At 36.7% G+C, this 13,665-nt stretch overlaps 2 protein-coding genes across 4 annotated transcripts in view; one reads left to right on the forward strand and one right to left on the reverse strand.

Annotated features, from left to right (window-relative positions):
- The window catches only part of LOC107595534 (Golgi phosphoprotein 3-like), a 6,855-nt gene extending 3,669 nt beyond the window's left edge, over nucleotides 1-3,186 (reverse strand). Inside the window, exons 1-4 of one of the 2 annotated variants that reach the window (XM_016285958.1) lie at nucleotides 3,122-3,186; nucleotides 2,768-2,993; nucleotides 2,158-2,289; nucleotides 1,965-2,079 (exon numbers count right to left, since the gene is read on the reverse strand). In XM_016285958.1, the coding sequence (XP_016141444.1) occupies nucleotides 1,965-2,079; nucleotides 2,158-2,289; nucleotides 2,768-2,993; nucleotides 3,122-3,123 (475 nt within the window). In that variant the 5' untranslated portion in view covers nucleotides 3,124-3,186. Of the gene's footprint in view, nucleotides 1-1,964; nucleotides 2,080-2,157; nucleotides 2,290-2,767 lie in introns of both variants that reach the window. The other variant, XM_016285959.1, reaches the window with a different exon arrangement.
- Nucleotides 3,187-4,098: 912 nt separating this feature from the next.
- Nucleotides 4,099-13,029, forward strand: LOC107595574 (insulin gene enhancer protein ISL-2A-like). 2 transcript variants are annotated; one of them, XM_016286009.1, is made up of 5 exons: nucleotides 4,099-4,169; nucleotides 4,455-4,729; nucleotides 5,755-5,886; nucleotides 5,982-6,075; nucleotides 12,966-13,029. In XM_016286009.1, exons 1-5 carry the CDS (start codon nucleotides 4,124-4,126, stop codon nucleotides 13,019-13,021), a joined length of 603 nt encoding a protein of 200 aa, XP_016141495.1. In that variant the 5' UTR covers nucleotides 4,099-4,123; the 3' UTR covers nucleotides 13,022-13,029. The 2 variants fall into 2 exon arrangements, with proteins under 2 accessions (XP_016141495.1, XP_016141496.1); XM_016286010.1 differs by lacking the exon at nucleotides 12,966-13,029 and having other exon boundaries at nucleotides 5,967-6,108.
- Nucleotides 13,030-13,665: the final 636 nt, after the last annotated feature.

The raw sequence follows: 13,665 nt of genomic DNA on the forward strand, positions 1-13,665 counted from the left end.
ATTTTTAGACTTTTTAAAAGAAATCCTCAATGATGAAATATATAGTGAAAATAGTCTTTTATTCAACTGAAAAACACAATGCAAAAAAATTTAGGTGCATTTTGAAATCAACTTGTACTTTATGAAACTAAACATCTATTTTAATGAATTATATGCAGCAATAAACAACATGTAAACTAGAGCTGCACCACTCCGGATAAATTGAGAATCGTGTTTTTTTTTTAAATATAAATTGAAGATCACGATTCTGAAGAAAAAAAGATTAGAAAACTAAACAAAATAATGTCATTTACTAGTGGTTCTGACAAAATGTTCATTGCTTAAGTTAAAAAAAATATATATATTCATTTGAACAAAAAAAAAAATTTCAATGAAGAAGTCAGTGTCTCAATTCATAAAGACCCGTTTCACAATTGGAATCTCCTGAATGAATGATTCAATGACAAATACTTTTTTTTTTTTAAACGGGCAGTTGTCGCCACATCCTGGCGGAAGAGGATAAGCGTTACAATACATACAAGTGTTAAGATGCTTTCGTTTTGATCGCTACTGTAGAGAATAAGTGTTTCTACCCAAACTTTAAACTTTTATCCCAGTTATTTAAATGTCTGTAACACAGAAATAATGATGTGTGGTTGAAAAGACTGTTTGTGTTGCTCTTTCTGGATCAGCAGCAGCATGAATGATTCATTAACATGGCAGCGACAAAACGTGCTTCTCATGCTCCACTGACACTCGCGATGTGAAGCAGTCATAAAAGACATAGCTGAATCGTTGTCATTCAGGAATGAGATTGCGTGGGTGTTTGAATCGAGTTCGCGATCTTTAAACGATTGTATGAGCCTGTGAGTTATTGTTTCACATTATTTGTTTATGCATTTATATGTATTATATATTGTATAATGTTTATTGTTTTCCCCTAATAAGATAATGAGGTGGGCTGTACCCATAACATCTGTGTTTTAGTCAGGCAGTGATGAGGTAGGGGTGTGGCCTATGGGGAAAGGAACAGTTTTGAGAACGTGTTTGGGAGCGGTGTTAATTTCTGTTTTCATTTTTGATGTCGTATGATTGTTATTCCAATAAATAATGAAGTGAATGGAACACGCGGCGACTGTAATTCCCCAAACAAGGAAGGACATTACAACGATTAATCGTGCAGCTCTAATGTAAACACTGCAAATTGTTTCACGAGGATATCGTCACGTTCTCGCGAGACCAGTCTCCCGACACACATCGGATCTCGCGAGATCTCGTGCCACAAGATCTCGTCACATCCCAAGTGAACGATGCATATATTCTTATTTCTATTGATATAGTCAACAACTTTAAATTAATAGTTTCATATCCCTCCATTGTTTTTATATTTATGTAATTCGCAGTTCTTCGTGGGATTTGCAGTTCTTTCCTCACTAAAGCCGTTAAGGACACAGTCTTTTACCTTTGTCTTATCAGATTTTCAAATACTTTGCTTCCAATCAATGTTGGTAATGTGATTCACCTCGTAGCTGGTCGGTTCGGTTCATAGCTTATAAAGTTTGAAACGCTTTTCTAAAACACTAGAAGCTATTTATTGGATCAAAATTCTATTCCTCTCTAAAAAGCATCACATCCCAGAAGTAAAATGGGTTGTAAACAGTGTTTCATGTACTTAAAAAGAAAGTTTGTGCAAAAATTTAAGTTTTGACATCGTTCACAAGTTCCAAACCAACGTCCTATATGACAAAAAGTTGATTTTCTGATTGTTTCAAATGTTTTTGATCAAACAAAGAAAGTCAGTAGGGTGAAAAACAACACTGGACCCCAACGATTTTCGTTGCATTAAAAGAAGATTGAAAAAAATCATCTTTGTGTTTCACAGAAGAAAGTCAGTCATACAGGGTTGGAACTGTGAACTTTCCCTTGCAAATAAATAACTTGTCTTCTTGTACATATATGTTGTATCAAATATGTTCACAACTCACCACTTAACAACTCAACCCAGCTCTGGACTGTCTCTGGAGGCTGAGTCTCTTTAACATGTTTCAATGCCTCGTCTAGCAACATGTCTCCAGTGGGGGCATCAGATTTACAAATCACCTGAAGAACAAACAGGTTTAAAGAGCACAGATAAAGTGTAAAGCATGTTAAAAACAAGCCCCCAAGTGTCACACACACCTTTCTGTTTAGCAGGCTTTTCCTCCTCATTCCAGACGCCTCCAGTTGCAGGCGTCCTCTTAAGGCAAGTTCAATAAGCATACACCCTCTCAGTCCAGACGATATGCAATCATTCCAGAATGATGTGTAACCCTGAGCAAGAAAAATGTTCTAAGAATAACATCAGCAGACATCACATAAGATATACTGCTATTATCATTAGCGTGGATATGGAAGAAATGGCATGCTTGCATAATGTAACAGCTGACCAAAACTCAAAGCCATTTATGTTCCTGACTGCATTCATTTTGTGACATTTTGAAGTTATTGGTCTAACCTTTCCAAGCTATGTTGTTTTGCAACTGTAACATTGAGGGACGTTGTAAAGAGTTACATAACGTACACCTATACAGCTCTAGAGACCTTCGCCTTTCAGCCATATTTTACTAAAAAAAAAAAAGCACACACACGACTGGGACCCTCACAGAAGGCTAAATGGTGAAGCTCTCCAGGAGCAGCTGCTTTTAAGACACTTAACCTCTGTCGTATTACAGGATTTATCTAATTCTCCAGTTACCAGCCGCTTCCTGGCGACCATTTGACTAACAAAGCCACAGAAGTCACGGCAAACCTCTCTATCCTTCAGTCCGAGCAGCAGCACCTCTTCCATCAAAGTCAGCCGCGTTTCTTTAGCGTCTCCCTTGTCGTCGTCCTCCTCCTCTCCGCGGCGGGACTCGTCCTCATCCTCGCCGGGGCTTTTCTCCTTCTCCGCGGCGGCGGCGCTACGCGAGGCCTCGGTCCGTCTCTGCACCAGGCCCGAGCTTCTCTGCGTTAGGGAAGTCATTGTTTGCACAAACCTAAAAACACCACCGTGTTTAAGTCATTTAATTATACATCCGCCAGAGCCCGTAATGTCTGTATTCGCGCTGTTCCGCGCCCTTATAACTGTTTCATCAATATACTTTCTGTTGACGTGGATGTTTACATGCATCCGGGACGTTCCGCTCTTAGTTCCTCATGCAATATGGCGGACAGCGATGACGCAATGACGCATGTAGTGTGACGTCGACGTGAACGTGTGCACGTATCCTATTTCTGTGGGTGACGTTTCAAAACAGTTCATAAATTCTATCCTGTTCTAAACATTTTCTCAGTAAGTTTAAGAAGGATATTGATGCTGACTGCTCTTTTTGCTCGCTGCACTTGGAAAGTGTACCCCACATCTTCTGGCACTGTAGTTGTGTTAAAAAGGTATGGTATGATGTCTCTATGTTTATCAAAGAAAAGGTACTCTTTAATTTTAATTTGCATTTCGAAAATGTAGTTTTTGGATATTTTAAGTATGATAATGTAGATAACGAAGTTTTTGTTATTAATCTATTTATTTTGTTGGTTAAGTTTCACATTCATAAGTGCACATTTTCTAACAAAAATCCCTGTTTTACGGTGTTTTTTAAAGAGTTGGAAAATTGCTTGTGTACTATTCAACATAGAAGTGTGTGTTCTGTCTTCAAAATCTTTGAGTAATGTAAAGGTCATGCATGTCTCTGATTGTGTGTATGTATGTATATATAATAATATATATATGTATATATAATAATATATTTTTTAGAGTGTACTGCTTCCCGATATCATTGCAAGGAACAAATTTGTTGTAACACTTCAGTTTAAGGAATATCAGAAGTCAAATCATTCAGATTCTCTTCAAAAGTAGCCTATAGGTTATGAGCTTTTGTGTTTCTGATGTGACTGAGAACCATTAGCCTATGCATAGCCAATATCTCATCAGTTTTCTTTAATGAATATTTATTCATATTTGATTAGATAGATAACATATTTAAACTTTGAAATATATTCACCCTTACAGAAAAACCACATGAACTTCACATGTGCGATCACGTGTTAAAATCCCATGTGAAACAGATGAAACACACACGAAGCGTGGCAGCTTCTCTGTACAGACCACCATGAGCTTTTTAACAAATTCATGGGTACTTCTGATAACCAACAGAAGGAGACTGTTGATCCATCCGGTAAGTTTATGAACAAGCTTCCATTGAACACTAATGCTGAATCGCTGTTGAATTTTGTTTTGATTTTGCAAATTGATATTTTGATGTCGTTTCAATGTTTTACTTTTCAGCATGGGGGATTTAAAATTTCAATGTTCATTTATAAGTTTTTCATTAACATTTAATAAAATGTTTCAATGTTTTTTCAATGCTGACAGATCAACTGACATTATTTCAGCCTCATTTTTGCTGTGTGTAAATGAGCGAAAAGTTATTTTTGAAGGTAAAACCTCTCATATCTGACAGAGGGCATCAAATCCACACCGTCCTGGTCGTCGATGCCGAGGAGGTCAGAGAGATCCACACGTGTGAGGACGGTGCTCAGTGAGTCCCAGCTCCACATGCTGCAGACCTGTTACAGAGCTAATCCCAGACCGGACGCTCTCATGAAAGAGCAGCTGGTGGAAATGACAGGCCTCAGTCCTCGGGTCATCCGCGTCTGGTTCCAGAACAAGCGATGCAAAGATAAGAAGAGAGGTCTGATGATGAGAAGCACACAGCAGCAGCTTGAAGGCTGTCTGGTGAGTGAGCAGTTACTTACCCATTTACTTCCCTGTAACTTTAACACTTAACTTTTTTATTTCATAGCAATTACATTATATCATGCATTTCCTAATATTAATCATCTTCCATGGCAATGTTGCAAGTGTCTAGAAGTTTACTTAGTGGTGCATGAGCTGATGTGGCTCGTTAAAATACTTTTTTTTGTCCAAAGTGCAAAAGGTCTAAATCTTTCCAGACTGACTTTTAAAAAATGAACATTAAAATATGATCTGTAGATAAATGTATACAACCAGTCAGTCAGTTTAGAATAATTAATATTTTTTATGCTTTTGAAAGAAGTCTCTTCTGCTCACCAAGGCTGCATTTATTTGCTCAAAAATACAGTAAAAATAGTAATATTGTGAAATATTATTACAATTTAAATAACTGTTTTGAATATATTAGAAAATGTAAGTTATTCCTGTGATGATCAGAAGTGATTGTAATGACATTTATAACGTTACAACAGATTTCTGTTTCAAATAATTGTTCTTTTGAACTTTCTATTCATCAAATAATCCTGAAAAATAAAATGCATCACGGTTTCCTGTTTTCAACATTGATAATAATCTAACATGTTTCATGAGCAGCAAATCAGCATATTAGACTGATTTCTGAAGGATCATGTGACACTGAAGACTGGAGTAATGAAGCAGAAAATCCAGCTTTGCATCACAGGAATAAAATACATTTTAAACTCTATTAAAATAGAAAGCAATTATTTTACATTGTAATAATATTTCATAATATTACTGTTTTTACTGTATTTTTGATAAAAGCATAAGAGAACATAAGAGACTTGTTTTAAAAACATAAATAAATCGTAATCCTTCCAAACGTTTAACAAATTTGGATGCATTTTTATTTTGTATTTTACTGGAAACGAAAGCAATAAGAGATCCTGGAACAGAGAGCTCCTGTAAATATGGTCTAGTAGCGTCTATGGCTCGGACAGTTTGCAGTAGAGAACTCAAGTGGCAATCCGTGTTTTCATCCTCTGAAGGTTTCAGAGGAGCCGCTACAGCTGGACAGTCCAGAGAGGCAGGACAGTGACGTGCTGATAAACCCACCATGGAAACTACTGACCGACTTCATTCTACAGAAGGATGCTGAACACAGATCATACCCGCAACTGGTAAATATCAAGATACACAAAAGATGGCTTAATAACATCATTTTGTACTGTTGTTCACTTGAATGATTTGTTTTTTTTAGCTTTCTTTCTCAAAGGAAGTTTCCTGTTCTGCTGGAAGTGAAGTTGTGTCAATATCAGCTCAGTTAGCAGACACACCCAGCAGCCTGACAGCAAGTCCTGCAGACATGAGTGAGTAAACAGAGTCTCCCACCACTGAAAGAGCCAGTGCTTGACAGTTAACTGAAAATGATGAAGGTCTTCTTTATACACTACCATTCAAAAGTTTGGGGTCTGTAAGATTTTTTTTGTGTTTTTGAAAGAAGTCTCTTATGCTGACCTAGGCTGCATTGATTTGATCATAAATCCAGTAACACAGTAAAATTACGAAATATTTTCAGCATCATTACTCCAGTCTTCAGTGTCACATGATCCTTCAGAAATCATTCTAATATGCTGATTTGTTTGTGCTACTTTATATTTTTGTGGAAAACATCATACATTTTTTTTTCAGGATTCTTTGATGAACAGAAAGTTCAAAAGAACAGCATTTATGTGAAATCTAAATATTTTAAATCATTCTAAATATAAAGATTTTCTATTTAATGTGTCCTTTCTGAATAAAAATATCAATTTCTGTCAAATAACGTATTACTAATCTAAAACTTTTGAATGGTAGAATATATTATTCGAATAATAGTCAATTACTGTGTTTAAAGTTCATAATCTCAGGATTTTCCTGCCGTATTAGTGCTCTGAATGTTATTATTTTCTAATGTATTTTTTGGGTCAGAATTGATTGTTATTTTATTTCATTCTTTAGCATATGTACATGGTTTTATGAACTTGTGTGCCTCATTTTGATAATTTGCTCAGTTTCTAAATTAAACATTATTCTATGGATTGTCTAAATTTGTATATTTGTATTGTATAGTTTTTGTAGAAAGTTTTATTCATAATTATTGTATTTATTTCTTGAAATATTATGTAACATTTGTGCTTTGTTGTTCAGGTGACATTATAGTTTAATAAACATATTACACATATTATTTTGGTGATTATCAAGCAGTTTTTTGTTTCTCTGACCAAAACCGATGTCAGAACCCCCTTTGTTGAGTTGTGTGTTTAGTTTAGTTGTGTTTGGTGTTTTGTTTAGTTTTGTTGTGTTTTACTTTGTTGTGTCATGTTGTGTTTGGTGTTTGTTGTGTTTTGCTTTGTTGTGTCATGTTTGGAGTTTTGTTGTGTTTGGTGTTTTGTTTTGCTTTGTTGTTTTGTTGTTTTTGGTGGGGGTTTTTTGTTTGTTTTTTGGTGTTTAGTTTAGTTTTTTTTTGTGTTTTGTTTTGTTTTGCTTTGTTGTGTCGTGTTTGGTGTTTTGTTGTCATGTTTTGTTGTGTTTGGTGTTTAGTTTAGTTTAGTTTAGTTTGGTGTTTTGTTTAGTTTTGTTGTGTTTTGCTTTGTGTCGTGTTTTGTTTTGCTGTGTTTTGTTTTTTTGTGCTTTTTTGTTTTGTTGTGCTTCTTGTTTTGTTTTATTGTATTCTGTAGCTTTGTGTTTTGTTTGGACTGCACTTTTGTGTTGTTTCAGTTATCTGTCTTTTTAGTTTATTATGGATAAAAGCAACCAGTTATGCCTTTCATTTGATTGTCATTTATAGATTTACATTGTTTATACATAATTATGTCCCTCCCTTCCAGTATTTATGCATTTTGTTCAAAGTTTAGTAATAGCCCTGGTTATTATTCCCTTGTGAATTTCAAAATATTCCATCACAGGGCTGTCAAAAATATTGTACATTTTTCTTTTTCTTCAGAAAGACAAATCTGAGAAGTCATTCATTACTGTTAGTTTGTTTCACCTGTGAAAGCAGTTTTGACATGAATATGGCATGAAAAGCAATATTAACATTGCATTTCAATTACATTTTACATAGAAATTTAATTAGAGATAAGACAAAAGCATTTCTTTCTTTGAAGCAAGTGTTGCATTCATTCATTCATTTTTTTTATTTTAGCAAACAAAATTGCCCATTTTCAATATGAAAAATAAATGAACTTTTCCACGACATTCTAATTTATTGAGATGCACCTGTACAGATTAAATAAATAGTGAGAGTGTGGAAAGTGTTTTAAAATACGTTATTTCTAAATGTCCACAAAAGTGCAAACAGCTGAAGAAATACCCATATGTTGTTTACATGAACGGCTCATCTAAAACATCAATATGCTCATTTATGGAGTAATGAGTGTATTGTAACTGATAATGAGCCTATGGCAAATGCAAAGCCAGTCAATAAATCATTGGTAATTACTGTAATAACTCTCAATGAAAAGTTTACGGTGTTCTTTATTTAGTTTCTAGCCCCTGCTGCTCACATCAAAGAAAACACAGAATGCTTTCAATAACGGAAGTAGAAAAAGCAGTTAACAGGCCTTAAAAAGAGAAATAAACATTCGCTTTCTCCGCGCAGTCAACCCATGATACAGCGGGAGCTGCGCTGACAGACGCGCTAAATCACTCCAGAGAGGTCAGCTGTGAAGACCTCCACTCACTCCAGCACATACTGGAACCATTATCTGGCCCATTCGTTAGCCATCAGCCCCCGTGTGATCCTGCAGCCAGCGCCCCTCTTTAAGACAACAGCCGCACACTGAGCGATACTCTTACCCAATGCCGTCCTTAGCTGACACGGGGCCCGGTGCAAGGTAGGGAGTGGGGCCCCCCTCGGTCCGTTCACCATCGAGTTCCGCGTTCCTCAAGCGTGGGGCCCGGTGAGACCACACTGGTTCCACCCCCCTAAGGACGGCCCTGCTCTTACCGCAAACACTGCTCTACTCTAAACCCACACAGCCGCTACTGAAGCCATGCAGAAGAATGCTATTATCATCAATTATCAGAAGAGACGCCGACACGCCGTTATTGGTTTCAAGGTAGTCACATACTATACATGTTAAAACAAAGTAATACTGTGTGCACAAGGCGTGATATGGTCGCGATATCTGTTTTGCACACAGTATTAAACCTTCCTGAAACTTCCGATATGAATAATATAAAAAAAAATAATAAACTAAACAATTACACTTGCTCTGTAACGTGGCTGACCAGACGTGAGACGTGCGGATCCGTATGCAAGCTTTATTAACATGAGAGGAGGTCAGAAACACAGGCAGGGTCGAACGGTGGCAAACAGGTATATGGCGGGCAAGACACAAGAATAGTCCTAGGGCTAGTGAAGGTCAACGATTGTCGAACAGGATCACAAGGGCGAGACTAAAGGGATAAATCCAGGAAAACAGGCACAGATCAAAAACCGAGAAAACAGACAAGGCAAGACTAGGCTAAGGCAGGGTAAACTAACGAGGACTCTGTAGTGTAGCTATCAAAAGATAAGCGCTAAACATAACTCGACAGAGGGAAGGGATCAGAGTGAGTGTTAAATAGTGAGTGAGTTATATGAGTGTGCAATCAGTGCTATGTGCAATCAGTGAAATAGCTGTGTGCAATCAGTGCTGTGTGCAATCAGTGCAATGAATGATGGGTAATGTAGTCTGGGGTGATATGCAACAGTGTGTAGTGCGAGTCAATGAAAATGGAAAGGGTGACCTCTGATAGCTAGCAGACGGAAGTTCATGGACCGGATACGTAATATGCACAGTTACATTTGCAGAAAGCATATGCTTTGTTGTCAAAATGAGCCTAAATGCGAAATAATAAGCCTGATAAGTAGCCTAAAGATAATTTCCAAAAGCATAAACATAGAATAACTTTTAAGTTGCAATTACTTCATACTCATGGTTTTTGAACATGTTAAATACAGTCAGAAAATGTTTTTTAAAAAATGGTTAAATACATTTTATTTATCATACGTTCTTATATTTATTGTTTTATTTTTAATGTGTTTTTGTAAAGTCATAATTTTGTTATAATCCTATTTTGATCTGTTTGCTATGTGCAATAATTACTGTTTACTTTTCAGCGTGATTTTTGGTGAACTGTAGGCCTATTAATAAACTAAAGTAAGTTTGATCCTCAAACATCATTGTAATTATTAATTGTGGAATTTATATATGGAAACCACAACAATTAAAAACAAAAACATACACAAATATATAGCCCTCGTTTTTTAATTTGTAGATAATCGCAAGTGAGATTTCGGTGATATTTTGACCATTGAACTAGGAAATGTCCCCAGTTTTCATTTAAGAAATCTGGTCACCTTACTTCAGGAGCTTAGGTAAGCACGCAGAGGCCTCTAATGGCATATGTTACGTCGCTCCATGAAGCAAAAACTATTGTGGATTATTTATGAGCTGAGGGGGACAGCAAATGCAGATGATGAGCAGCTCTTTAAAAAGCTTTTTCCTTGTGTTAGTACATCAAGTGAGCTCCATGTAATCTCATTTGAAGATGCATGAAGATGCTGAAAGACATTACCGTCAGTGTAAAGACCCTATTAACATGTTCAGTAATGGACCAATTTATTCAAAAATAGATTAAGCATATAATGCAAATCTGTCTTACAATTTCATATACGTACCTCTTCCCCAGCTAGCATAGAGTGTTGGGGGTAACGCATTAGTAACCCGAGGTACAAACATAATCAGATTACTTTTTTCAAGTAACTAAAGTAACGCATTACTTTTTAATTTACAAGAAAATTTCTGAGTTACTTTTTCAAATAAGTAATGCCATTTACTTTGTTTTCCCATTTAGTGGCTGAAGCTCTCCTGGCCCCATTTTGAGAGAAATCAGGAGCGCACAAAAAACATATTCAGTATTCCTCAAAAATAATAAAACCGGTGAAATACAAACTCAGAATAAGAAGCAAACTTGCAATAATTAAAATGTTAAATAACATAAATCCTTTATGTTTGAAGCCCATTTTATTAACCAATGTCTTTGCTGCTGACCCTCAATGATCCAATTCAACCATACTAAGCAAAACTTATTTTTTTTTGCTAAAGGGAGTTGCACAGCACAGCTGAAAGGTTCATTAATTTTACTTTTGGTGTGAACGCTTTTACATTTGCCAAAAATATAACTTTTTATAATTAAAAACAAACAAGCAAGCCCAGCCCAGATGAGAAAAAGTATGCAAAAGTAACATAACGCCTTACTTTCCATCAAAAGTAACTAAATAAAACCGGTGAAATACAAACTCAGAATATGATGCAAACTTGCAATAATTAAAATGTTAAATAACATAAATCCTTTATGTTTGAAGCCCATTTTATTAACCAATGTCTTTGCTGCTGACCCTCAATGATCCAATTCAACCATACTAAGCAAAACTTATTTTTTTTTGCTAAAGGGAGTTGCACAGCACAGCTGAAAGGTTCATTAATTTTACTTTTGGTGTGAACGCTTTTACATTTGCCAAAAATATAACTTTTTATAATTAAAAACAAACAAGCAAGCCCAGCCCAGATGAGAAAAAGTATGCAAAAGTAACATAACGCCTTACTTTCCATCAAAAGTAACTAAGCAATTAGGTACTCTATTGTAGTGATAATTATTATTATTATTATTATTATTCTTTGTTGCTTCCATTTAAAAAAAATTTTTTTTTTTTTTTTTTTTTCAAAATCGTGTGGTGTAACCAACATGCAAAAACATTCAGGGAAAAAAAGTACAACTGTAAATGAACAGTGTTAACTATCACCATATTATAGAAAGCCAAGGACACATTCCTCATTGTTCATAAACAAAACCAAGGCTAAATAGTCAATGCCACATGCCCTCAGATGCTCATTATATGTGTAAAATGAGACCAAGCGACACAGGCGTGCAGTTTTCTTCTAAAAGCATTATAGATGTCATCAGTTCAAGACGGGACAATTAGAGGAAGCTCTTGTTGCCTTACTATTAGAAAACATGCAAGAACAATCATCAAGGCTTGATAGAACAACAATAACACTGATGCAATCTGAAGAGCTTGAGTCAGTGGTTGTGAGGAAAGGGAATCAGACAGTTAGTAATATATTTCCAGTGTGAGCAATTAAAACTTGCAACCTCACATATGCGAAACATTCGTTTTCTACATTTGACACCCATTGTGGGTTTTAGCCTTTACTTGTCTTAAAATGTTTGCCAACAAGTGGCTAAATGGGACTACAGAGGCTGTCAGTTTCATTAAACGTCATCAGATAAGGGAATTCATCAGTGTTGCCAAGTCCACGATTTTCCAGCAGAATCGGACTACTTTTACACTGCTGCCGCAGGTTGTTTATTTAGACTGCGGGTTGAAGTGAAACTCCCCAGCCCCCAGAACGCGATTTCGACTGAGGTGGAACCCCCTGGAAGGAGGTTTTTACCCCACAAAACACAAATGTTCTGGTTTTGTTATGCAGACCTGGCAACCCTGGAATTCATTAGCCACTTTTCTCCCAATGCATGATTATTTTCTTGCAACTAGCTGTTGAGTGTACATCAGTTGTTGCATTGTGGGATTGAATGGGTGTACTCAGTAATGTCCACTATGGTTTTGGACACCACTACAAATGGCTGTCCCCTCAAATAGTACACTATGTCCACGGTACACGGGACACAGCCCGATTTTAACTAACTCGCTCATCAAGATTCTTTTCCAAATACTGCTCAGAAAAGAAACGAGTGTAGAAGAGCATTAATAAAGACCAGACTCTGAACAAATGTTCTACTAACATTACTGGAAGAACGTTTCTTTATAACTTTAAGATAACCTTGGCAGAACGTTATGCAGAGCGTTCCTTGTTAGCTTGTGTATCATCCTTACATTTCTGATTGCATGTCCTAACAATATCAAAATGAATTTTAATACCGAAATGAAAAAACATGTTCAAGTCATTGTAATTGCAAATTGCATTTTTTATTTACTTTTAATAAATGAACAGAAAAAAACTAATGTCATATCATTGACCTTAATATTATGTTGAGTAATTTTACCAATGCATTTCCTTTAGCATGGAAACGACACGTGACAGCTTTCTGTCCTGAAATTTCAATGCACTTATGAAATACACCCAGATTATATACATTGATATGTTCTTTGAGCTTGTAAGTGGCTGTCAAACTACGCAGTAACCTCCCTTCCCTCTTCCCTCCGCAGAAGATGTGCAGGAAGCCTATAACAATAGGACCCCCTCTGCTCAAGACTTGCTTTGAGAAAAGACCCACAGCTCACACAGGCCCATGTTTACCATTAATCCAGACCAGGTGATGTGCAACCAAGGTCACAAGAGAGAGCAGAAGTCATTGCCTGGTGGTCTGGCTCTAACCCGAGCCAGTGATAGGTCCTGTCAAGTGAATAAGTGAGGCCACATGGTCTCCCAGATGTGATGTAACAACATGTCGAATGGTGTGTCAAAAAGAACATGAGATGTCCCTCTGTGACGAATATTTATCGCAGTTCAGCGCTTTAATCAGACGCAGTGGGTTCACAATGATAGACCCTCCACGAAGACACAAGTGAGCATTAGATTACAGCAAAGAGGGTGAATCTCAATGAGAATATCACCATATCAGCCTCACTCTTTCTCTCTAATGGCTAGACGTTTAACATTTGAACTCAAGCGTCCTGGTGGACTAGGTAGCTGGTTTCTCCTCAGCTCTTGTTACATTATCACAGTCCTCTTAGCTAAATCATAGCAGACACATGGACTCTCACAGTCCTAAACATAACCATTGAGGGGGTCTTTGTGAACCCTGAACTCTTACGATTGGTGTTGATTGCTTGGGCACCTGCTGAGAGCTGTCAAACAAGCAGATCAGAAAAGGGCTATCCTGTTTCTGCCAATCAGTGAACATGA

The sequence above is a fragment of the Sinocyclocheilus grahami genome, unplaced genomic scaffold (genome assembly GCF_001515645.1).
Source record: "Sinocyclocheilus grahami isolate Dianchi unplaced genomic scaffold, SAMN03320097.WGS_v1.1 scaffold204.1, whole genome shotgun sequence".
Taxonomy (NCBI): domain Eukaryota; kingdom Metazoa; phylum Chordata; class Actinopteri; order Cypriniformes; family Cyprinidae; genus Sinocyclocheilus; species Sinocyclocheilus grahami.